This window comes from Balaenoptera musculus, chromosome 6 (genome assembly GCF_009873245.2).
Source record: "Balaenoptera musculus isolate JJ_BM4_2016_0621 chromosome 6, mBalMus1.pri.v3, whole genome shotgun sequence".
NCBI classification, from domain to species: Eukaryota; Metazoa; Chordata; class Mammalia; order Artiodactyla; family Balaenopteridae; genus Balaenoptera; species Balaenoptera musculus.
This window is the reverse complement of record NC_045790.1, coordinates 12,038,460-12,062,164: the sequence shown is the minus strand read 5'-3', so window position 1 is coordinate 12,062,164 and position 23,705 is coordinate 12,038,460. Positions and strand designations below refer to the sequence as shown.

The window sequence follows — 23,705 nt, the reverse complement described above, 5'->3', positions numbered from 1 at the left end:
GCCCGCGCCTCCCTCCTCCCGCAGCTGCCGGGAGCTGGCAGCCTCTCCAGTCTCGCTGCCGCAGCGGCCACCCTCCCAGACCCAACTTTGCTGCTCGCCAGAGCTCGCGCGGCGGCGGCGGGGGGCGTGGGCAGGGAGGGGAGAAAGCGGGGTCAGGAGGAGGGACCGGGAGGGGTGGGTCGCTCGCTCGCCAGCCCTCCTTCCTTTCTGTACACCTTGCGGGAGGCAGAGAGCGGCAGCCGCGGCAGCAGCCGGGGGCTTGGTGCATAGAGACAGGCAGACTTAGGGACCGGCAGACGGACTGACGGACGGAGAGGACCCTCCCCAAGCCTCCCCACGCCATGGCCGAGAGGAAGCAATCCGGGAAGGCGGCAGAGGACGAAGAGGTCCCTGCCTTTTTTAAAAACCTGGGCTCAGGCAGCCCCAAGCCTCGGCAGAAATTCTGTGGCATGTTCTGCCCGGTGGAAGGGTCCTCGGAGAACAAGACCATCGACTTCGACTCGCTGTCGGTGGGCCGGGGCTCGGGGCAGGTGGTGGCTCAGCAGCGGGACGTCGCCCACTTGGGCCCGGACCCGCAGCCGCCGTACTCCCGGCAGGGCCGGCGCGCCGGCGGGGAGCCATCTGTTGAATCGGGCCGGAAGGTGGAGATCCGGCGGGCCTCGGGCAAGGAAGCCCTGCAGAACATCAATGACCAGGTTGGTACGGGTGGGAGGCGGTGTTTGAGACAGAGGATGGGGCGTGGGGGTGGCCCCTCCCTCGCCCCCTTCCAGTTCGGTGGAGAACCGAGGATCCCAGCGTGCCCACCGTCCTGCCCCGCCTCGAGTATTGCTTCCCTGCATGTGCACACGCACCCCACCCTACCCGGCCCTGCGTGCAGGGTGCCGAGGGGCTCGGGCTCGCTGGTGGGCGGCTGTGTGCCCACAAAGGCTGCCCGCGCCTCCCTGGGCCTGGGAAGGAGGGGGTGGGGGTAAAGGATGGGCCTATCTCCGGCTGGGGGTGGGGGCCGGTGGTGTCTCATGGTGGGAGGGGGAGGGGATGGGCCGCGGTTCCATTCTTCTTAAATCCTCCCGGGCGGCTTCCAATTGCAGCTGCGGCTGGCTGCCCCACCCTTTTTCGATGCAGCTCTGAGCGTGCAGTGGAGGGTTCGCGTACAGGCCGGCGGGCTCCCCGGGGGTCGGGAGGGGCGGGGGCCTCGACGGCTGCTCCCCGCCGCGCCCTGCGAGCTTTCTCGGCGCTTCTCCTCCTGCGCCCTCCGCGCTCGCGGCCCAAGCTCGTAGGCAAGGACCATGGTCAGCGCCTCCCCGGACCGCAAGGGAGAATCTATCTCAGCACCCTGACTCCTGTTCGCACGGCGAGAAGAACCCGAGAGGCAGTGGAATCACGCGAGGAAACCGCGACGCTCCTAAATAGCCCATGTGGAGAACAAAGTTCCGCTAAGTATCTCGGCAAGGGTTTCCCAGAGCGGTCCCCCCGGCCACTATTTGGGAGGGGCTTTGGGGATGGGCACTGCGTGGATTATATTCAAAGGGTAAAAAGAAAAGAAAAGGGAAAAACCCTCACATTTTGAATAGACTGTCACAGATGGATTAGATCCCCCTAGACTGTGTTAATGAGGAAACAAAGAAGACCAATTTGGTAAACCTAATTTCAGAAGATGTTTATCTCTGGCAAATAGTACAGTGTGCATTTTAAGTCTTCCCATACCACGTGTTTTTTTCTTTATCAGGGTGACCTTCATACTTGTGCAATTTTTTTCCCCTCAGCCTTAATTTCTCAAGTGATAAATTACAGTGTGAAAGGTTTCAGCACTTGTTTGCTGTTTATCTCCCATGCCCGTTGGTGAAGACAAGAAATCAATGATTGATTATTTATTGAATACCTATTGTGTGCCTTGCTTTTCTGGGTAAGGTGAAGGTTAGCTATTAAAAGTTCAAGGTGATTTCTTCTTAAGGGTCTTCCAGAGTAGTAGGGAGTGGTCTATACCTATCCACCGAGTGATAGTAAGTGCATTTAGGTTGTAGGCTTACAGTGAACTCATCAAAGAACAACTAAGGGTTGATGACAGTGGTCTGAACACATTACTGTTTCCTGATGTGGCACAGAGTTTTGCAGCTTTTGACTTTTATAGGATCAATTCTAGGAGAGACAAACCATTTGCTGTCACTTTCAAATGACAGCTAATTACTTGATTCCTCCTCCCCCAGCTCTGTCCTCTGATTTATGCACATGGGAAGGAGGTACCTGCTACCCATATTTCACTATGAGTCAACTGGAAGAACTTAATCCAAGAAGTCACTTTGTTCCAAGTGATCAGACAATCAAAGTAAAAGTTCCTAATAATGTGACTTACACTGAAAGCTGAGTGATATGAAATACACTGGGTGAGGGCCACACCCAATGAGTGATTGTATAGCATCCTGGTTGTGTAATACCCTCATCTTCAACTAGTTGTGATGGTAATTCTAATGTCCTAAAGGAAGCAGAAAAATACCTTGAGATAAGGAAGAAATCATCTAAAAAATGGCAGATCAGAGGGCAGATGTTGAAAGTGACCGCCTTTATAATGATGACAGTGAATTAAAACTCAAGTTTGAAAGGCCAAGCTTCACTGGGTTGAATAACACATCTCTTTTCCTGCCCATTTAGAAGCTTGGATGTTTGATCATCAGAGCTGCTTGTTTGAACACTGTCTGAATTTAATAGAAATTCTAAATTGTAAACCTAGGGCACGTGGAGGGGGAGATTTGAAGATGAAATACCCAACCAATACCCCAGGCAGTTTTAGCCTCTGCAAACCCACATTTGCTTTAGGTATCCAATTACTAGTAACAGAGTGATTCTGGCTTGGTCTTTCGGCAGCCTTCCCTGAAATTTAATTTTCAGTGTTGCCTTATCACATAACGGCTGTTCCTGTGGGATTTTTTTCATTCATGACTAAAAGCTTTTACCAGGATTGGTACATTTACCAGGATCAGTGTTTGAAGATTTCATGTCTATACAAGAGAGAAAAGGAATTTGGGGTTGTGTATCTATCTATATCTATATCTATATCTATGTATATAGTAATGCTTATTTCCAAAAGCATGATTGAACCCACCACTTTGACTGAATTGAGTAGCCATTACTTAGTTTTCAGCTAACGAGCAGGGTAACTGCCAGCATTCCAGGGCATTCCTATCTGAAGTCCTGGAACAGAGAGAGGTGGAGGAGACTAGAGTGAGTGGATCCTGGGTTCCCTGACTCATGCCTCCCTCCTCCCCTGAATCTATACTTACATGTGTCGTTATTGTATGGTCAGAAGTGGCTTTGTCCACCCAGAGGACCTGTCGCTCTAGAGGTCCTGCTGTTCTTCTAGCAAGGCTTTGGGAAGGGAGGGTACAGGCTTCCTTAGCTCAGATGCCACATGGCTTGTGGGAGATGAGGGAGGGGTGGTTGACCACCTGCATTTGCATTTGCAGGTGTGAGCAGGTTGGCACCAGAAAGCAATGGGTGTGGCTTGGGCTGGGTTGGTAGATTGTGGAGAAAGGGAAGAGCCGGTGTAGTGAATGTGAATGAGGACAGCTATCTCATTACTCTCTTTTTCCTTTGTGTCCTTGGGGATGTTCACCTTGGGCTGCAGTGAGATTAAGTTGATCACCACCCGTGAAGGACTCTGAGCCTCTTAGAGTAGAGAGCAACGTGGTTGGCCTAATTCTCCTTGCTAGTGCCCAGAGGTCCCTCAGCCTCCCCCCTTCTTCCTAGGAATTCCCTCCATTCCACCTCGGACACAGTTTAGCCAGAACCAGCTGTTCAGCCAGGGATACTGGATCATGAGCATCCCTTCCAAAGGGGCTCCCAGGCTCTTTTCCCAGCAGCAAACAACCTGCATAGACTAGAGTGTCAGGGGAGTGATTCTCCACTTTCCTAGGGCAGGTGCCAGTGAGTGAACTATACAAGAGGACTGCGGAACGTGACAAAATCCCCAAGTCTGTGAAATGTTTTCTGATGGTCCCTTCCATTCCGTGCCCCCATCCCTTCTCCCCATGTTGATTATCTTCCCAGCCCTAGATGCCCAGTGACTCTGCTGCCCTCTTACTGTTCAATGCCACCCCTACACCATCCTAATGGTGATGCTTTTTCTAGATCTTTCTTTCTCCAAAACCAACGGGTTCTGAAATCACTCTTCTCCTTTCCTGCCCCCCCCCCAACTTCTCCCATTCAAAAATCTCTTCTCGGGACTTCCCTGGTGGTCCAGTGGTTAAGACTTTGCTTTCCAATGCAGGGGCTGCGGGTTCGATCCCTGGGCAGGGAGCTAAGATCCCACATGCCTCGCGACCAAAATACGAAAACATAAAACAGAAGCAATATTGTAACAAATTCAATAAAGACTTTAAAAATGGTCCACATCAAAAAAAAAATCTCTTCCTCATATTAATCTTAGCTAGAGAGAAATCCCAATGGTTGAAGGCATCCATCTCTTATGTGAGTAACTGATACACAAGTTGTCCCCAGAGATACTTGTTTGATAATAGACTAGCCTGTTCAACAAAATAGATGTCTAGTTAGTGGGATGTGTGGTAGAGATTTGGCTGGGAGCCTAGAACAAGGGCATTAATTTGATATCTTAGAGGCCACGTCGTCTCAAAAGGGGAGACACAAATATGAACATTCGTGTGTCCAGGATTCCAAAATACCTAGGACCCGTCTGGGTTCGAAGGAGGAGGGGTACTTGGGGAGGAGAAGGAGATCGTGGTGATCCATAATTATTGGTTACTCTTGATTTCCCAAATGATCATATAATTAGCTAAAATTTAAGAAGTAATTGTGGTGAAATACACATAGCATAAAATTTACCTTCTGAACCATTTTAAAGGGTACAGTTCAGTCATGTTAAATATATTCATACTGTCGTGCAACCAATCTCCAGAACTTTTGAATCTTGCAAAACTGAAACTCTGTGCCCATTAGACCATTAACTCCCTATTCCCATCCCCCCAGCCCCTGGCAGCCAGCCTTCTACTTTCTGTCTCTATGAATTTGACTCTTCCAGGTACTTCACGTAAGTGGAATCATAGAGTTTGTCTTTTTGCGATTGGCTTATTTCACTTAGCATCATGTCCTCAGGGTTCACCCTGAGTAGTAGCCTGTAGTTCACCCGTAGTAGCCTGTGACAAGATTTCTTTCTTTCTCATGGCTGAATAATATTCCTAAAATCAGTTAAATTTTAACAAGTTCTTGATGATTGAAACATTTGTAACTCAATTAATTGATCTGCAATGATCTCATTGTGAGAGGAAGTGAGAAGAATTACAGTTGGGATGAGATAGACTCACCCAGCCTGGGGCCTAAGGCCTGAGTAGAAGAAAACTCCTACCAGCTAAACAGCCTCTTCCATTTTCCTTCCCTTGTAGCTTGAGGGTGGAGAGGAGAATTGCTGTTATTGAACCTCCCGTGACAACATCTGGCCATGACCTCTTAAACATTGCATGGTTCACAAACTTGTGGACCATGGAAATCAGGCATGGGCGGGGCATTTTCCCACCCTTGGTAAAGACAAGCTAAGTATTCTTATGGGTCCTTTGGTGACAGTGTTCCTCTCTACTTCTTTGAGAAAGAAGGGAGAGTCAAAATTGATCATGGATTCACATGTGTACTACCATTGAATGTCTGGGCTTGAAAGAGACCTAATGATCACCTCACTTTAGAGGCGGAGAAATCGATGCCCAGAAAGACAGTGCTTCACCCTGTGGAACTCAGGTGACAGTCACATGACTAGGACTGTCCCTCTCACTGCCCAGTCCCACTGCAGTCCTACACCAGTAAAACCTTGTTATCTATGTAGCACTGTATAACCCTAGAATGTATTTGTGGGAAGAGGTGAGCTTCACATCATACTACTCCACCATCTTGATTGCTCCCTAGAATGTACATTTACATTCTAGATCCTGTATTTTAGAATGTGTAGAATATATTATTTTAAGACTTGTCCCCAAACCTTCTGATATAGGCATTATTCCCTTTCTGTAAATAAGGACACTGGGAGGTAGTAACATTGCCTGACCTATTCCAAGGTCTTGCTATTTAGTAAGTGCTGGAACTAGGATTTGAACCAAGGTTTCCTGACTCAGTCCCTTACTTCTTCTTGCAAGACACCATTCTATGACTCAGTTCCACTGCAGAAATAGTTAGTGAACTTAAAAGTACAATTTAGTTTTGTAGGCAAAATATTTCATATCCCATTAAACTTTATATATTCTATGAGGTATGCCCTGTGTTAAATGCTTTATATGCATTATCTTTTTAAAAAATTTTTTATTGCAGTATAGTTGATTTACAATATTGTGTTAGTTTCAGGTGTACAACAAAGTGAATCATTTATACATATACATATATCCTCTCTTTTTAAAAAAAATTTGTATTGGAGTGTAGGTGCTTTACAATGTTGTGTTAGTTTCTACTGTACAGCAAAGTGAATCAGCTATATGTATACATATATCCCCTCTTTTTTGGATTTCCTTCCCATTTAGGTCACCACAGAACACTGAGTAGAGTTACCTGTGCTATACAGTAGGTTCTCATTAGTTATCTATTTTATACATAGTATCAATAGTGTATATATGTCAATCCCAATCTCTCAATTCATCCCACCACCCCGCCTTTCCCCCTTGGTATCTTATCTTATTTATGCTAAGACAACTCTATTAAGCAGGTGCTACTGTTATCCATATTTTGTAAAAGGAATATCTGACGGTAAAAGAAACTTGCAAAGCAACTTGCTAACTAAAAGCCAGAGGCAGAATCTGAACCCAGGTCTATGTGACTAAAGAACATCTTAATCATTGTGATGTACTGAATTGCTTTCTGCATTAATTATTCTTTTCTCATTTTATCTCCGAAGAATTAACTATTGTAAAAATAGTTCTGAGTAGTTCTGAGAATCTACTTTTTTTGTTTCCGTTTTGCAATGTATTCTTTGAAGCCATTTATGAAAGAGACCTTTGATCTGTCTTTATGGATGTGCCCTACACTGCTGATATTCTGTCCATCATTTTTTTAAACACAAGACATGGCTTCAAATATCACTGGGACAGAGGCCAACCCTGACAGTATGAATGACATGCTTTTCTAAGATTAGAGCAATGTGATGACAATGTGATTTTCCCACTTGATGTAAATCATGAACTACAAGCAAATAATGAGGGAGTCAGTAAAAACATTGGCAGGTGTTTTGAGGGACACTTGAGTTGGGTTGGTTGCAGCCCATGGCCAAGGCTGGTAACTTAGGCCAAGAGCTGCAAACAAATAGTGCCTTGAAGGGAAAACACCTGGTCTTGAAGGTGGCTTGGGGTTTGCTTTTGAGACATACAGACAGCTTGCCTGGGCTCTGATTCCAAGGCAGCTCCCTTGAGGAAAGAATTCTGGGCTAGGAGTCAGGAAGCCCAGCTTATAGTCCTGGCTTTGTCTTCACAAGCTGTGCTACCTGCACAGTCACCTACCTGGGGCTGTCACTGGGCCAGGCCTTAATCTCCTTCTCCCATTTCCACTAAAGGCTCTGAAAGAAAGCTGTGCTATCCCTGGTTGTTCTTTGTTTTTTTTTTTTTTTTATAGAGGTAAAATTCATGTAATAAAATTCTCATTTTCACCATTTTAAAGTCTACAATTCAATAGCTTTTAGTACATTCACAATCTTATACAATCATCACTACTAATTCCAGAACATTTTCATCACTCCAAAAAGAAATCCTGTATCTCTAAAGCTGTCACTTCCCAATCCTCCATCATCCCAGCCTGTGGCAACCAACCATCTACTTTCTGTCTCCATGGATTTACCTGTTCTGGACACTTCACATAAATGGAATCATACAATATGGACTTTTGTGTCTGGCTTCTTTCACATAGTGTAGTGTTTTCAAGGTTCATCCACATTGTAGCATGTATCAGCACTTCATTCTGAACAATATTCCATTGTTTGTATAGACCACATTTTATTTATCCATTCACAAGTTGATTGATACTTGGGTTGTTTCCACTTTTTGGCTATTATGAATAATACTGTTATTAATATTCTTTTAAGCTTGTGTTTGAACATATGTTGTTGGTTCTCTTGGGTGTATACCTAGGAGTGGGATAGTTAAGTCATATGCTAATTCTGTGTCTAACTTTTTGAGGAACTGCCAAACGGTTTTCCACAATGGCTGCACCATTTTACATTCCCACCAAAAGCATGCAAGGGCTTCAATTTCTGCATGTCCTGCACAACACTTGTTATTTGCTGATTATAGCCATCCTAGTGGGTATAAAATGGTATGCCATTGTGGTTTTGATTTGCATTTCCCTAATGAATAATGACTTCGAACATCTTTTCATGTGCTTATTGGTTATTTGTATAGCTTTAGAGAAATGTCTATTCAAATCCTTTGCCCATTTTTAAATTGAGTCGTTTGTCTTTTTGTTATTGAGTTTTAGGAGTACTTTATATGCTCTAGATACTAGCCCCTTATCAGATAAAAGGTTTGCAAATATTTTCTCTCATTCTGTGGGTGTCTATTCATTTTTGATAGTGTCCTTTGATGCACAGAAGCTTTTAATTTTAAGTCCAATTTATCTGTCTTGTCTTTTGTTGCTCATGCTTTTGATGTTATATTATCCCTGGCTGTTCTCAAAACTACTGGATCAAATGAAATCTGGCAAAGAAGTTCCAGGGCCTTGTTTCCTAGAATCGTATTCATGTAACTAAATTCTGTTGTTTTATGGGAGCCTTGAAAATCATTTAGAATCGCACTTGCAATAGCACAGTATTCTTGAGTGCTCTGTGTACTGCCTAAGTCTGATCTTTCTGTCTCACAATCCTGTTCATATAAAGAAAATGCTCTCGCGCGTGTGTATTCGCACATATATGTGTTTATATGTATAAATATATTTATATATATTTTTAGTGAAGTAGAAAATTTGTTTTCTAAACCAGTGATTTGGGAGTGGTAGGGATGGTATTAGGAGGGCAGTGACTAACAAGCTGAATTTAGGAAAAATAACTTTGAGAAACTAATTGAATTCAATTTTTATTTTGTTCTATTTTTTAGAAATAACATGACAAAGTACTATGTTTATTGTAGATTACTCTGATACGCAATTTAAAAGAAAAAGAAATCAGTGATAATCTTATTAGCTAGAAATAACCACTGATAGCATTTTGTGTATTATACAGCCTTTATACTCCTACCAAAAGTGAATGAGAAATACTGTTTTTCAGCATCCCTGACATCACTGGGTATTATAGTTCCTATAGATATTTCTCAAATTTATAGGTGACAAGTGTTATCCTGCTTTTTGCAGATTTTCCTATTAACGTATTCATATTTTAAACACTGATATGTAAAAAATCATATATTAAAATGGATACATTTTAAAATCACTTGTTACACGTTTTTTCTTAGTTTGCACCTAATTTTTTTTACCTTTATTTTTTGACATCCAATTTAAATTTTACGTAGTTCAGTCAGTTCGTCTTTTCTGACATGTTTTTTTTTAACTTTCAAGATTTATTTACTTGTATTTTCTTTTAAAACCTTTTGGGTTTTGTGTTTATTTACATTTAAATCTGGCAATTAATTTTTGTCTATAACTTGAAGTAAGGTATAACTTAATTCTCCAAATAGTTAGCCAGTTTTCCTAATGGCATTTATTGAATAATTAATATTTCTTCACTTATTTTTCATATACTCAACTTTTTATATATGTCTGCATGGTTTTTGTCTTCCTGCTCTGTTTCATTGGTTTGCCTTACTAATTTCGTAGTGATTCAATACCACTTTAGTTACCGTAACTTTTTTTAAATTGAGGTGTAGTTGATTTACAATATTATATTAGTTTCAGGTGTACAACACAGTGATTAAAAATTTTTATAGATTATACTCCATTTATGATTATTATAAAATATTGGCTTTTTTCCCTGTGCTGTACTGTAACTTTTTAATATCTTAATTTTCTTCATTTTTTTCCACCATTCAACTGCATTTTCCATGAAAGATATTTTCAGTTGCAGAAACCTGATATGATTTTTACCACAATTATATTAAATTTATATATTGAATTATAAGAAATATTTATTTTTAAGATGGTGAGTCTTTCTACCTCAGTTTATAGTATGTTTTGCCATTTTTTCCTGATATTTTGCTTTATTCCTCTGAAATTTTTTGTTACATTTATTCCGAGAAGTTTTGTAGTTTACATTCTGGATGACTCTTGAGTTTTAAATTAATTTATAATAGATTGCTTTATTGAACTCAGTTTGCATTCTAATAGTTTTCAATTAATTCTTTTGGGACAGTTTAATTATCTAATATTAATTTTATATCTTTTTTCTAATGCCTTTGTTTATTATTTCTCTTCCTGGTCTGATTACATTGCTTGAACTCCTAGAACTATGTTGAATAATGGTGGTTTTTTTAGGGTTCCCTGTTTGATTTCTGACTTTAATGAGAATCGAATGAGTTGGGTTTATTACTTGCTGCAGTGAGAGAGACCACACACCATAGGGAACCATGGGGCATCTGTAGGAGGGCATTAGAGAGAGATTTGGGCTTTGGTGTGGTGATTTTGGTGAGGGCCCAAGGAAGCGAGCATTCCTTCTGGGCTGGGTGCTGTCATAAAGGGGTGACACTTCTGTGATTAGGTATCTCAATAACTCTTATCTCTAAGGGCAGATTAGACTGAAGCTAAAGCTGTGGTGGTAAATAAGCAGTGGTTACTCATATTAATTCGGATGGGGGATTTTGTTTGGTATTTTGTGACTTGGACAACGTTCATATTTTATCAGATGTGATTTTCTGGAAGGGTCTCGTCTTTATTTTGATCCGTCGTGGTCACCGGGTGGCCTTCTCTGATACTGATGCTCTGTGAAATTTACATTTGACAAGAGATCGCTCAGGCCTTGCTGTGAGTGCCAGGCCAGCTCTTGGCAAGTAGTTTCTGTTTCTTAACATGCTGTTAACATCAGGGCTTGGTGTGATACAGTCTATTCTGTAGTGTTTTATGTCTGTTTATATTTGAGAGATATTTTCCTGTCCTCCACTGAAGATGCCAAATAGTTTCCTGAACTCTCCTTCCCTTCCCCCTGGAGGTAGTATCTCTTATTCTTTGTTCTGTAATAATTTTTCATAAGCTTGATATTTTTTCCTTTGTATTTATCTTCAATTCAGGTGAGGTCCCTTCAGAATTCATGATTTTAGCAGATGAGTGTGTGAACAGTCTTTGGCCTCATTCCCTGACTGTGTGTACCAGTTGAATCTTTATTAGGCTTAGAGTTTGAAGATTGATTCAAACACCAACTTCTTATCCAATTCCCGTTTTCTGGTGCCGAAGTTGCAGACTTTGGCTTTCACTCTTCAGTTAAATTTCAAAAACAATTTTGGGGAACAACTTAAGGGCTGCCAAATTTTTATGTTGCCAAAATAGGGACACCAAAAAAAAAGAAGCCCAACATAACTCTGTAGTATCATCTTACAAAATGAAGAACATTTTTGCACTAAAACTAATAAAGAGAAAAATAACTCTAGAATTTAAACATATGCATAAATTGAGCTTTATGAAAAATTATATGTATTGTCCTTATTTTTCTCATTTTGACTTAGATTTGTGAACACCTTGCCCCAGGCAGCCTGGCATTGGCTGCCAGGCCAGCATTTGTTGAGGTGGCATATCTCTTTTTAAAAATATATATTTATTTTATATTGGAATAGAGTTGATTAACAACATTGTGTTAGTTTCAGGTGTACAGCAAAGTGATTTAGTTATACATATACATGTATCTATTGTTTTCCAAATTCTTTTCTCATGTAGGTTATTATAGTATATTGAGCAGATCCCTGTGCTATACAGTAGGACCTTGTTGGTTATCTGTCTTAAATATAGCCGTGTGTACGTGTCACTCCCAAACTGTCAATCTATCCCTCCCCCCAACCCTCCCCCACTTGGTAAGGTGACACCCCTCTTACCTGTCTGGCCTTTCCTGCACAGTCTCTTTCCAGAAGTTTTCACCTCTGTGGGTTAAAAGAGACATGACCTCCCCCAGGCCAGCATCGCCAATTGCTTTAAAATGCACCTGGGATTTGTTTCAATAACGTATGGGAAGACATGCGGACGTGGAAATGACTGCCATGAAGGAACAAGTCTTTATTCTCACAGATTCTTAGAAGCAGGAGACAGAGCATGCACGCAGGGCTACATGGAGAAGCACCAGAGTCAGTCAGGAGGCAGTGGGAGTGAGGGGAGGACAGGGGTAAGAGCCATTATTCTGATTTCTGGGAAGGAACAGGCAAGGCAGGGTAAACAGGATTGGCTAGTTTGGATAATTTTAGTGGGCCCTGGGACGTAGGGGCTGTCTCTAGTTGTCTGATACCTGATTAGGAAAGGTGAAGTGGCCCTGAGATTAAGAGCTTCAAAAAGGCGGCAGGTGGGGTTATGCATTCTGGATTGATTGGTTTGCATATGAAAGGTGCGCTCCCAGAAAAGTCTAGGAATCTAGGAACTGGCTAACCCTGGGAGGGGCAGTCTCTCCAGGGTCAACTAGGCCCCAGATGTCCAAGGACTAGAAATACAGAACGTAAAAAGGCATGATTAATATACTAATACTAGCTGGCAATAGTAAACCTAAGATTATTACAAGATTCTGGCCTTAGGTATGTGTCTGTTGGTCTTAGATTTATAGGATTATTGGACGCTTCTGTATTTGTATGATCTTCATTACTATTTTAGTGGGAATGTTCTATCCGGGGTTTCTGACCTAATGCCTTTTTTTTTTTTTTTTTTCTTTTTTTGGCCTGCGTTGGGTCTTTGTTGCTGCGTGCAGCCTTCTCATTGCGGTGGCGTCTCTTGTTGCGGAGCACGGGCTCTAGGCGTGTGGGTTTCAGTAGTTGTGGCTCACGGACTCAGTAGTTGTGGCTCGTGGGCTCTAGAGTGCAGGCTCAGTAGTTGTGGCACATGGGCTTAGTTGCTCCTCGGCATGTGGGATCTTCCCAGACCAGGGATTGAACCCGTGTCACCTGCACTGGCAGGCAGATTCTCAACCACTGCACCACCAGGGAAGTCCCCTAATGCCTTTTTAAGTCTAGAAATCCATAATCTGACTTTTAGTTCTTTAAAAAAAATTTTTTTTATTGAAGTATAGTTGATTTACAATGTTGTGTTAGTTTCTCCTGTACAGCAAAGTGATTCAATTATATGTGTATATATATACATTCTTTTTCATATTCCATAATCTGACTTTTAAAAACCTCATGCATGTTCAGAGTTATAGACACCGTCACTAAAAGCAAAGGAGCCAAAACCTGTCCATCACATTGCTGGGCTTTTAATTTATTTATGTAAATGAACTACATTTCTTACAGGGCATATGATTATGCCAAAATTGGTAGTGAAGATGACTAGAAAAAAAATGAATTGCAAAAAGCTATTATCTACAGTTCTGTTCACTAAATACCCTCCAACTGCAGTGACAGAATTAGCAAAAACAGGATTTCTGGGAAGGATCAGCTTTACCTCCTGACCATAAATCATTCAGTGAGCATGCTAATCACTGCCCTGTGGTCCTTAACTTAACAATAATACACCAGCAGTAGTATATCTTTAAAATGTTAGGGAATTCCCAGGCTGTCCAGTGGTTCGGACTCCACGCTTTCACTGCTGAGGGCCTGGGTTCGAGCCCTGGTCGGGGAATTAAGATCCCGAAAGCCACGTGGCATGGCCAAAAAAAAAAAAAAAAGTTATTCTTGATATAACCTTTTACTGATCTGTGGCATTTTTGGTCATATCCTAATTAGGTGAGGACTCTGAAATTATCATGCAGGATTCAGGAATTAAGTCCTGCATGGAATTATCTAAGTTTGGAGCCAGATAAAGCAATGCAGAGACATTTTACGAACTTCTTGGGCCCAGGAGGACTCTAGATTGCTTTTAGAACACTTAAGTATTTGACATTATCACCAGCTGGTTCTGTTTCTTTCCTTTTGGCCATTTTGTTAGGTAAGAAGATGTACTTCTGTGAGAAAACCAGTCTGGTGTTGTGTTTCACACTCAGTTCTTAAAGTTTCCTTGAATGTCACTGGAGAATGTAGTATGCAGAAGGTTAGGAGAGTTTTCCATGTTATGGAGAGTTTTTGATTATACCGGATGATGGCTTTGAGCAATCACCTATTCCTTTGGACCTGCTTCCTCATTTGAAAAGTGGACATCAAAATAGTGACCCTATGGGTTTACTGGGATGACTGAGTGGAATAGTGTATGTAAAATGCTTGGCCTGTGTAGGGGCTCTGCAATCTTACGTGTTATTGTAAAATGAGTCTGAGATGGATGTGTGTATAAATAATTAGAGCACCATTTGATGAGGTCCATAGCAAAAGTATGGAGGCATTACTTGGAGCACCAAGGTGGGAAGAGTTTATTTTCATTTAACTGATGGCCACAAACTGCAGATGGACATTCAACCCTTTTGAGTACAAAGACAAATGCTCTACATCTTCTTCTCTCCACTCCAACCTTACACACTCTTTCCTTCTGCCTTCTCTCAGTGGATGACTCCACTTTATTTACTGGGAGGTAGTGGGAGGAGCAGATCTTCAGGGAGGAACCCATTTATTTTCTCACCTTCCATCACTGGGACTGACTTCCCTTCCCCTCAGCTCACAGCAGAAGGAAGGTCCCTACTCTGCCCATGGCCACCTGCTCACGTACGCCCTGAATACCATCGCTTGCCCCCTCTGGAAACTGTCTACCCCTATTGCCGTCTACTGGATCATTTCCATCAGCACACAAACATCCTTTAACACCTCCATTATAAAACAACAGAAGTAAAACTCATGAAATCCTCTCTTGACCCCATAATCCTCTCCAGATCCTGCGATTTTTCTACTCTTTTCTTAGCAAACTTTTCTTAAGTCTAATTTATATTTGCTGTTTCTGCTTCTTCCTCTCCCATTCACTGTTTTTAAAAAATGAACTTTATATATACCAACAGGAATATATTATTAAGCATAGAGATAAGGCTAAAACCCACTTTGACCATTCTCCCCATTCTGGTCCCCTCCCCTGACCAGAAGTAACCAAGGTTTATCCATTCCTTTGTATCTTTCCAGTCCCTTTCCTACATATTTACATGTGCATGTATCCTTGGAGAAAATGTGTAGTATTATTTGTGTGCATGCGTGTGTGTGTTTGTTTTACATAAAAGATATCACTCTATATTGGCAGCCTGTTCCTTTTTTCTCTCTGTGTTTCAGAGGTCTTTGTTAATGTATATAAATTATGTTATTTCCTATAAACTCACATTCTTTTTAACTGCTGATGCCAATAATGATTGCTAATATGCATTGTGTGCTGACCATGTCCTAAGCACTATTCTAATTGTTTTACTTGCAGTTACCTACTTAGGGCTTTCAATGACGCTGGGGAGTAGGTATTACTGTCTCCATTTTAATGAGGAAATTGAGGCAGAAAACAACTAAGTAATTTGCTTAAGGTTATGCTTGCTCAGTAAGTGATGAAGTCAGGATATAAAATCAGGCATTTGGCTCCAGAGTCTGTGCTCCTAATCATGACATTGTTCTAGAGTATGCATATACCATGGCATATTTAGCCATTTTTCTGTTGTTTCCAGTTTTTATTGATAATAAGCAATGCTTCAGGAGGCATCCTGCACGTGCTTGTTTGTTTGTGGGGGATTGTGAGTGTTTCCCCGTGGTAAACCCTGGATAGTGAAACTTCTGGGTCCCAGGTAAGCACATCTAACATTATTATAGATACTGTCAAATCACCCTTGAAAGGGACTGTCCTTTTCACACTCCCATCTGCCATATAAGAGCATACCTGTTTCCCCATGATCTCACCGACCCCTGATACCAAATTTTAAAGATTTGCCAGTCACATAGGCTAAAAATGGTATCTCATAATTTTCACATGCCTTTGTCTGAGTGCTAGTGGATGGAGCACATTTTCATATAGTTACTGGTCGTGTATAGAGTTTCTTTTGGGAACTGCCTTGTTTATAATCTTTACCCATTTTTCTGTGGGAATATGTGTCTTTTTCTTTTTGGTTTCTAAGAGTTGTTCATGTATTTGGGATACAACAACTCACCCTTCAACCCACTCCCACAGGACTTCTACACCTACTGAAACTCGTCGAGAGCATAACATTTTCCATGGAGTGGATTCAATGGACCCTTTCCTGTCATTATCTTACCCTATAACCCAGTGGTTTATGAGGGTGCGCACTGTAGTGGGTGTGAGGACAATTCGGGCAGGTAAAGGGAAAAACGTGACCAGTAGATGGCAGTAGCACACAATGAGCTTTTTTGGGCGGAGCTTTGACAAGTTGCTAGAGAGGGGAAGTCCCTCCCAGCAGGAGACCTTCCCGGGACAGAGGTGTGGGCTGCCCCCAGAAGGGAAAAAGGGCAAGGGAACTCGTAGGGTGAGAGGGGCGTCATACACGGTGGGGGCAGGAGCTTATGATTCTAGGTAGTGTTGCTCAGTAGCACGGTGTGTGTCTGCATCAAAGCCTCAGAAGGGCAGCACCACTTTGGAGTCTTTTATAGACAAAAGGTTTTCAAAATCTATGGCTAGCAGATGTTGGGTGCAGATTTTCAGGATATGCAAAGCAGGCAGGCTTCAAATGGCTAAAAATAAGCTTACTGGGGCTATATTTAAAGCAATTGGATGTATAAGAATTTGAGTTTGGTGCTGGCGGGCTTTGAGCCAACCGTCCCAGTGTACTGTGTAGAAGTGAATAATATAGGGGCCAAGCTATAGGGGCCACCTTGAACCCATTTATTTAATACTCTTTTTTGAAGCACTCTTCTGATTTCTGTGATGCTACACTCCCCTGGTTTTCCTCCTAATCACCAGCCTCCCTCTCAGTCCTCTTTGCTGACTCACAGTCTTCCATCTGTCCTCTAAATCAGCCCTTCTCAAGCACTGATGCTTTCACATTCTTAAAAGGTGCGTTTACATTCTTAAAAATTATTATTATTATTATTATTATTTTGGCTGTGTTGGGTCTTCATTGCTGTGTGTGGGCTTTCTCTAGTTGCGGCGAGCAGGGGCTACTCTTCATTGCGGTGTGTGGGCTTCTCATTGCGGTGGCTTCTCCTGTTGCAGAGCGCGGGCTTCGGTAGTTGCAGCACGTGGGCTCAGTAGTTGTGGCGCACAGGCTTAGTTGCTCCGTGGCATGTGGGATCTTCCCGGACCAGGGCTCGAACCCATGTCCCCTACATTGGCAGGCGGATTGTTAACCACTGCACCACCAGGGAAGTCCCTCTCATGATGTTTTGTACCTATATGGTGTCAGTTGTAATGTTTCCTCTTTTATTCATGATTTTATTTGTTTGAATTCTCTCTCCTTTTCACTGAGTTTCCTGAGATAAGGGTTTGTCAGTTTTGTTTATCTTTTCAAAAAACCAGGTCTTAGTTTTGTTGATTTTTCTATTGGTTTTCTGGTCTCTATTTCATTTATTTCTGCACTGATATTTGTATTTCCTTCCTTCTGCTAACTTTGGGCTTAGTTTGTTCTTCTATTTTTACTTCCTGAAGGTATAAAGTTAGGTTGTTTATGATTTTTTTTTTAATGTAGGTGTTTATCACTATAAACTTCCCTTTAGAACTGCTTTTCTACATCCTGTAAGTTTTGGTATGCTGTGTTTCCATTTTCATTTGTTTCAAGATATTTTAAAATTTCCCTTTTAATTTCTTCTTGGAGCCATTGGTTGTTCAAGGAGTGTGTTGTTTAATTTCACATATTTATGAAGTTTACAGTTTTCCTCGGGTTATTGATTTCTAGTTTCATACCATTGTGGTTGGAGAAGATACTTGGCATGATTTCAGTCTTCTTAATTTGTTAAGACTTTTTTGTTACCTATCATATGAACTATCTTGGAGAATGTTCCAGATCTGCTTGAGAAAAATATGTATTCTTCGGCCATTGGATGGAATGTTCTATATGTGTCCGTTAGGTCTATTTGGTCTAAAGTGTAGTTCGAATCCAACATTTTCTTGTCGCTTTTGAGTGGATGATCTATCCGCTGTTGAAAGTGAGATATTGAAGTCCCCTAATATTATTGTATTCTTGTCTATTTCTCCCTTCAGATTTGTTAGTATTGTATTTGCTTAATATATTTAGGTGCTCCAACGTTGGCTGCACATATATTTACAGTTATATCATTTTGATGAATTGATCCCCTTATCATTATCTAATGACCTAGCAGGAGGGTGAAGAATTTATTAGAGGTGGGATAAGTCTGGTGGCAAAATGACTAAAAGAGATTAAGGAGCAGCAGCTAGAGGAATAGGATGAATTGCAAGCAAGAGTGGTAGCATGGCAGATAGAGCACTGCTAGAGCCATCTAGAGCTGGAGGTGAGTCAATTATTTTATTCTGGGCCTCAGTATAATGAATCTGCTAGCTCTGGAGCCAATAAGAAAAACAGAGACAACCCTTATTCCATAGCACCACTCGGATTAACCAAGAGGATTGTAGACATACAGCGCCTGGTATTAGCAGGTGCTTAATCGATGGCCTGTGATGTTAATTAATATCAAAAAAGTTAAGATAGAGAAGGGAGGGAAGGAAATTTCAGAAGGGGCAGGATGGTCAATAGTGTCTAATGCAGAATAAAATAAAGTAGGATGAAGCCTGAAAGGGCCCGCTGGTTGTCTGTTAGGCTCTGGGTCTTTGTGGGAGCAGTCTTGATGGAGGGTGGGTGGCAGCTGCTGTGTGCTGTGAGGTTGGGGAGAGTGGGAGTGAGGTGGTGGAGGTAGGTGAGGGGATCACATTTGGGTATCCTTAAGAAAGACAGGAAATTTGTTAGGGAGGCAGGCACAGGGAGGATCCTTGTGTGTTTGTAAGTTCATCTGCTTTTTGTAAGATGGGGAACCCTGATTGTATGTATTTGCGTAGTGAGAGGAAGGCCCCAGTAGGAGGGCAGGACTGTTAGAGAGTGGAGAGTGGTTCCCTGATAAGGAGGGAGGGATTGGCTTCAAGCAGAGGTAAATGTGGGGATGATCACATTGCTTGGGGATGATCAGCACTTTCTCTTGCAGCTGGGAAGAGACTGTGTGAACCCAGGGATAAGGCTGAAGGTGAAGAGAGGCACTTGAGGGAATTTGTCCCCGGTGGGCTCAAGTTTTAGGTAAAAGGGGAGGGGAAGATGTCTTCCAAGGGCAAATGGGGTCAGAGTGAACCTCAGGAGAGGAGTGAGTTTTGGAAAAAGCATTTTTTATTGAGATATAATTCACATACCACAAAATTTTTACCCCTTTAAAGAATGCAATTCAGTGGTTTAAGTTTATTCACAAATTGTGCAACCATCTACCTTCAAAACATTTTTATCATGCCCCAGGGACACCCATTAAGTAGTTACTCTCTATTTCTTCCACCCCCAGCCCCTGGAAACCATGAATTTGCTTTCTGTCTCTATTGACTTGCCTATTCTGGACCTTTCATATAAATGGACTCATACAATGTATGGCCCTTTGTGACTGGCTTCCTTCCCTTAGTTTTATGGACTGCATGTTTGTGTCCACTCAAAATTCATATGTTGAATTCCTAATCCCTACTGGATTGGTATTAGGAGGTGGAGCCTTTGAGAGGTAATTAGGTTATGAGGGTGGAGCTCCCATGATGGGATTAGTGCCCTTCTAAAAAGAGAAGGAGAGCTAGTCCTCTCTCTCTCTCTCTCTCTTTGCCATGTGAGGGTACAATGAGTAGATTGCTATCTGTAAACCAGGAAGAGAACTCTTACCGAAACCCGACCATGCTGACATCCTGATCTTGGATTCCAGAACTGTGAGAAATGAATGTTGCTTAAGCCACCCAGTCTATGGCATTTTGGTATAGCAGCCGGAACTTGCATAATATTTTCAAAGTTCATCCACATGTAATATGTATTAGTACTTCACTCCCTTTTTTGGGGGCTGAATGATAGTTCATTATATGGATATACTATTTTTTCATCAGTTGACAGGAATTTGGATTGTTTTCATTTTTTGGCTGTTATGAAAAATGCTGCTATGAATATTCATGTATAAGTTTTTGTATGGACATATGTTTTCAGTTCTCTTAAATATATATCTAGCAGTTGAATTCCTGGTTCATATGGTAACTCTATGTTTAACTTTTTAAGGACCTGCCAAACTGTTTTCCACAGTGGCTTCACCATTTTACAATCCCACCAGCAGTATATGAGGGGTTCCAATTTTTACATATCCTCGATAACACTTTTTTTTTAGTGTTTTTGATTATAGCTATCCTGCTGGGTGTGAAGTGGTATCTCATCGTGCTTTTGATTTGCATTTCCCTAATGACTAATGATGTTGAGCATCTTTCCATGTGCTTATTGGCCATTGGTATATCTTCTTTGGAGAAACATCTATTCAAGTCCTTTGTCCATTTTTTAGCCAGGTTGTTTGTCTTTTTGTTGTTGAGTTTAGGAGTTTTTTATATATTCTGGATACTAGCCATTTATCAGATACATGATTTGCAAATATTTTCTCCCATTCTGTGGGTTGTCTTTTCACTTTCTGGATGGTGTCCTTTGATGCAGAAAAGTTTTAAATTTTGATGAAGTCCGATTTATCTATCTTTTCTTTTGTTGCTTGAGCTTTTGGTGTCATGTCTAAGAAACCAATTTCCTAATCTGAGGGCACAAAGATCTACCCCTATGTTTTCTTCTTAGAGTTTTATAGTTCTGTCTCTTCCATTTAGGTCTTTGATCTGTTTTGAGTTCATTTTTGTATACGTAAATATGCATGTGGACCTCAGGGTGATCCACCTAAGTATAATTGACAGGAGTTTACAATCTGCTGGTGGCACTTATTTCTCACCAGAAAGGAAAGAAATTCCATTAATTATAGGATGAGTTTTCATGGGGCCTCCAGGTCTAAAGAGGAATTTGAATTTGAACTAGAGTCTCACAGAGGAGAGGAGAGAGCAGTTGTCCGTGGTAATTAACACACCTTATATAATCCCATAGCTGTCGCATCAATTATTTCACTCTCTGCCCGCCCACGGTAACCTTCAAAGAAGCAAGGTGGGCAAATGAGAAGAGAAAGGTCCATCCAGGAGTTTGTCACTGAGCGTGTCTGAGGTGACATGCCCGAAGGCTGTCAGGGTGGGGATATTCTGTCAGCCTCTGGCAGCCTTAATCCACCACTCCCGCTTTCCTGAAGGGCTTTCCTCCTTGGTGCCCATTTCACCACATCCTTCTGATTATCTCTGGCCACTCCTTTTTCGTTCTCACCGCAGATTTTTTTTTTTTAATTGAATTAGAAATAGCAGAACTGGCCCCTCTTCTTCCCATCATCCTCACCTTCTCCCCAGGTGGTCTCATGGTGTCCTCTGGCTTTAATTACTGTCTTGGCCCATTCAGGCTGCTATGACAGGATACCATAGACTGGGTGGCTGATAAACAACCGAAACTTATTTCTCACAATCCTGGAGGCTGGGAAGTCCAAGATCAAGATGCGGCAGATTCCATGTGGTGTCTGGTGAGAACCTGCTTCCTGGTTCATAGGCAGCTGTCTTCTTGCCGTGTCCTCACATGGTAGAAGGGCGAGGGATCTCTCTGAGGCCTCTTTTATAAAGGCACTAATCCCTTTCAGGAAGGCTCTCATGATGTAATAACCTCCCAAAGGCCTCACCTCCTAATATCATCACCTTAGGGATTAGGTTTCAATACATGAATTTTGAGAGGACAAAACATTCAAAATGTAGCAATTACCATCCATGACTAATGGCTCCTAAATTAAAATCCTAAGCCCTGACTTCTCACCTGAGAGCTTTATTTTCACTTGGATGTCTTAAACACATCTCAAATGACCATGCCTCAAATGGAAATCTTCCTCCCCCTCAAAAATAGAAATCTTGACCAGCTCCCACATTCTCACACTCACATGTCACCCTGATTCTCCCCTGGTCTTCCTGATATCAATCAATAGGCCCACCATTCACCTAGAATCAGGCCTCAGATCTAGGGTTCACATTTGAGATATATATATATATATATTTTTTTTCCCCCTTTTTTTGGCTGTGCAGCTTGTGGGATCTTATTTCCCTGACCAGGGATCGAACCCGGGCCCTCAGGAGTGAAAGCACAGAGTCTTAACCACCGGACCACTAGGGAATTCCCACATGATATTTTCCTTGCCCTTAACTCCTATCCAATCTGTGGGTGATTCCTGCTGACTGTAGCAACAAGAGTGGGTAAGAGGAGGTAAGTGCTCAGACTCTGGCCAGACAGCAGATGCTAGATTCCTGGCTCTGCCACTTACCAGTTTTGTGTCCTGGAGAAAGTTCCTTAATCTCTGTTTCCACCCTACCTCACAGGGGTTTTGTGAGTATTAAATATAAGTATTATGAGGATTAACCTGAGCTAATACATGTAAAGTACTCAGAACAAAGCCTGGCTCAGTAATTACTGAAAAAGTGGTAACTGTTAATATTACCTCCAAAGTCAATGACATATTTGTCCATTTCTCTCAATGCTACCTGCCCCACCCTAGTCTCAGCTAGATCAACTCTCCCCTTCTTATGGATTGCCTCCCAACAATCCTTTCATCTCTGAAGCTAGAATAATACAGAAAGTATGAATCAGATTTTGTTGCTCTCTAAGACCTTTCAATGGTTTCCTTATAAACATAGAATAAAATCCAAATTTATTTCTATGGTCTAGAAAGTTCTCTATATGTGGCCCCTACCTATTGATTTAACTTCAGTTGTACAAGGTAGATATTGCTGTGTAACAAACTATCCCAAAATGGAGTGGCAGAAACCAACAATAGCAATTGTTTTTGTTTTTTTGTTTTTTGTTCTTTGTTTCTGTCATCACTGCGCAGCTTGTGGGATCTTTGTACCCCGACCAGGGACTGAACTTGTGCCCTCGGCAGTGAAAGTGCAGAGTTCTAACCACTAGACTTCCAGGGAATTCCGCAACGTTAGTTTTATTATGCTCATGGATTCTGTGGGTCAGAAATTTGGATACAATAGAGCAGGAATATATTGTTTCTGCTCTACAATGTCTGGGGATTCGTTTGGGGAAACTTGAATGGCTTTGGGTGACTTGAACAAGGGAATAGCAGCATCTGGAGACTTCTGCATTCATGTGTCTGGCACCTTGGCAATGACGGCAGAAAAGCCAGGCTCAGCAGGGACTGTCCATTGAAATTCCTGTGTTGGCCTCTCCATGGCTTGAGCTTCTTTACATCATGGTGGCCGCAGGGTAGTGCGTTTCTTACTTGGTGGCTCAGAACCCAGGACATGGTATATGATGAGCTATACTTGGAAGGCAAATAGCATCTCTTCTCACATACTTGTTGGTCAAAGCAGTCACAATCCCACCCAGATTCAAGGGGAGGGCACACAGACACCACCCGTAAGAGGAGGATGTCGAAGAATTGTGGAAACGTTGGTTTTTATACTGCCACACTCATCTCTGTCTTTCTTGCTCACAGCTCTCCAGTCAAACCAGACTCCTTTCTGTTCTAAAAACATACTGCCTAATCCTAACCTCAGAGCTTTTCCAGCTTTTTGATCTCTCTGATGTGAACTCTCTTCTTATCTTAGTCCAGAGATGGACTAAGTCTTCACTGTTGATTCACAGAATGAGTCTGAAGCTTTGCTGCCAGAGATGAAGCCCTCAATTCAGTTCCCAGGCACCACATTCTGACTTCTGCCTCTGGAGTCTGTTT

General features: G+C 42.0%; 1 protein-coding gene across 1 annotated transcript in view; it reads left to right on the top strand.

Moving 5' to 3' along the window:
* Positions 1–280: 280 nt before the first annotated feature.
* The window catches only part of DPYSL2 (dihydropyrimidinase like 2), a 115,222-nt gene continuing 91,797 nt past the window's right edge, over positions 281–23,705 (top strand). Inside the window, exon 1 of the mRNA XM_036855011.1 lies at positions 281–695. Within this exon, the coding sequence (XP_036710906.1) occupies positions 342–695 (354 nt within the window). The 5' untranslated portion in view covers positions 281–341. The remainder of the gene's footprint in view (positions 696–23,705) is intronic.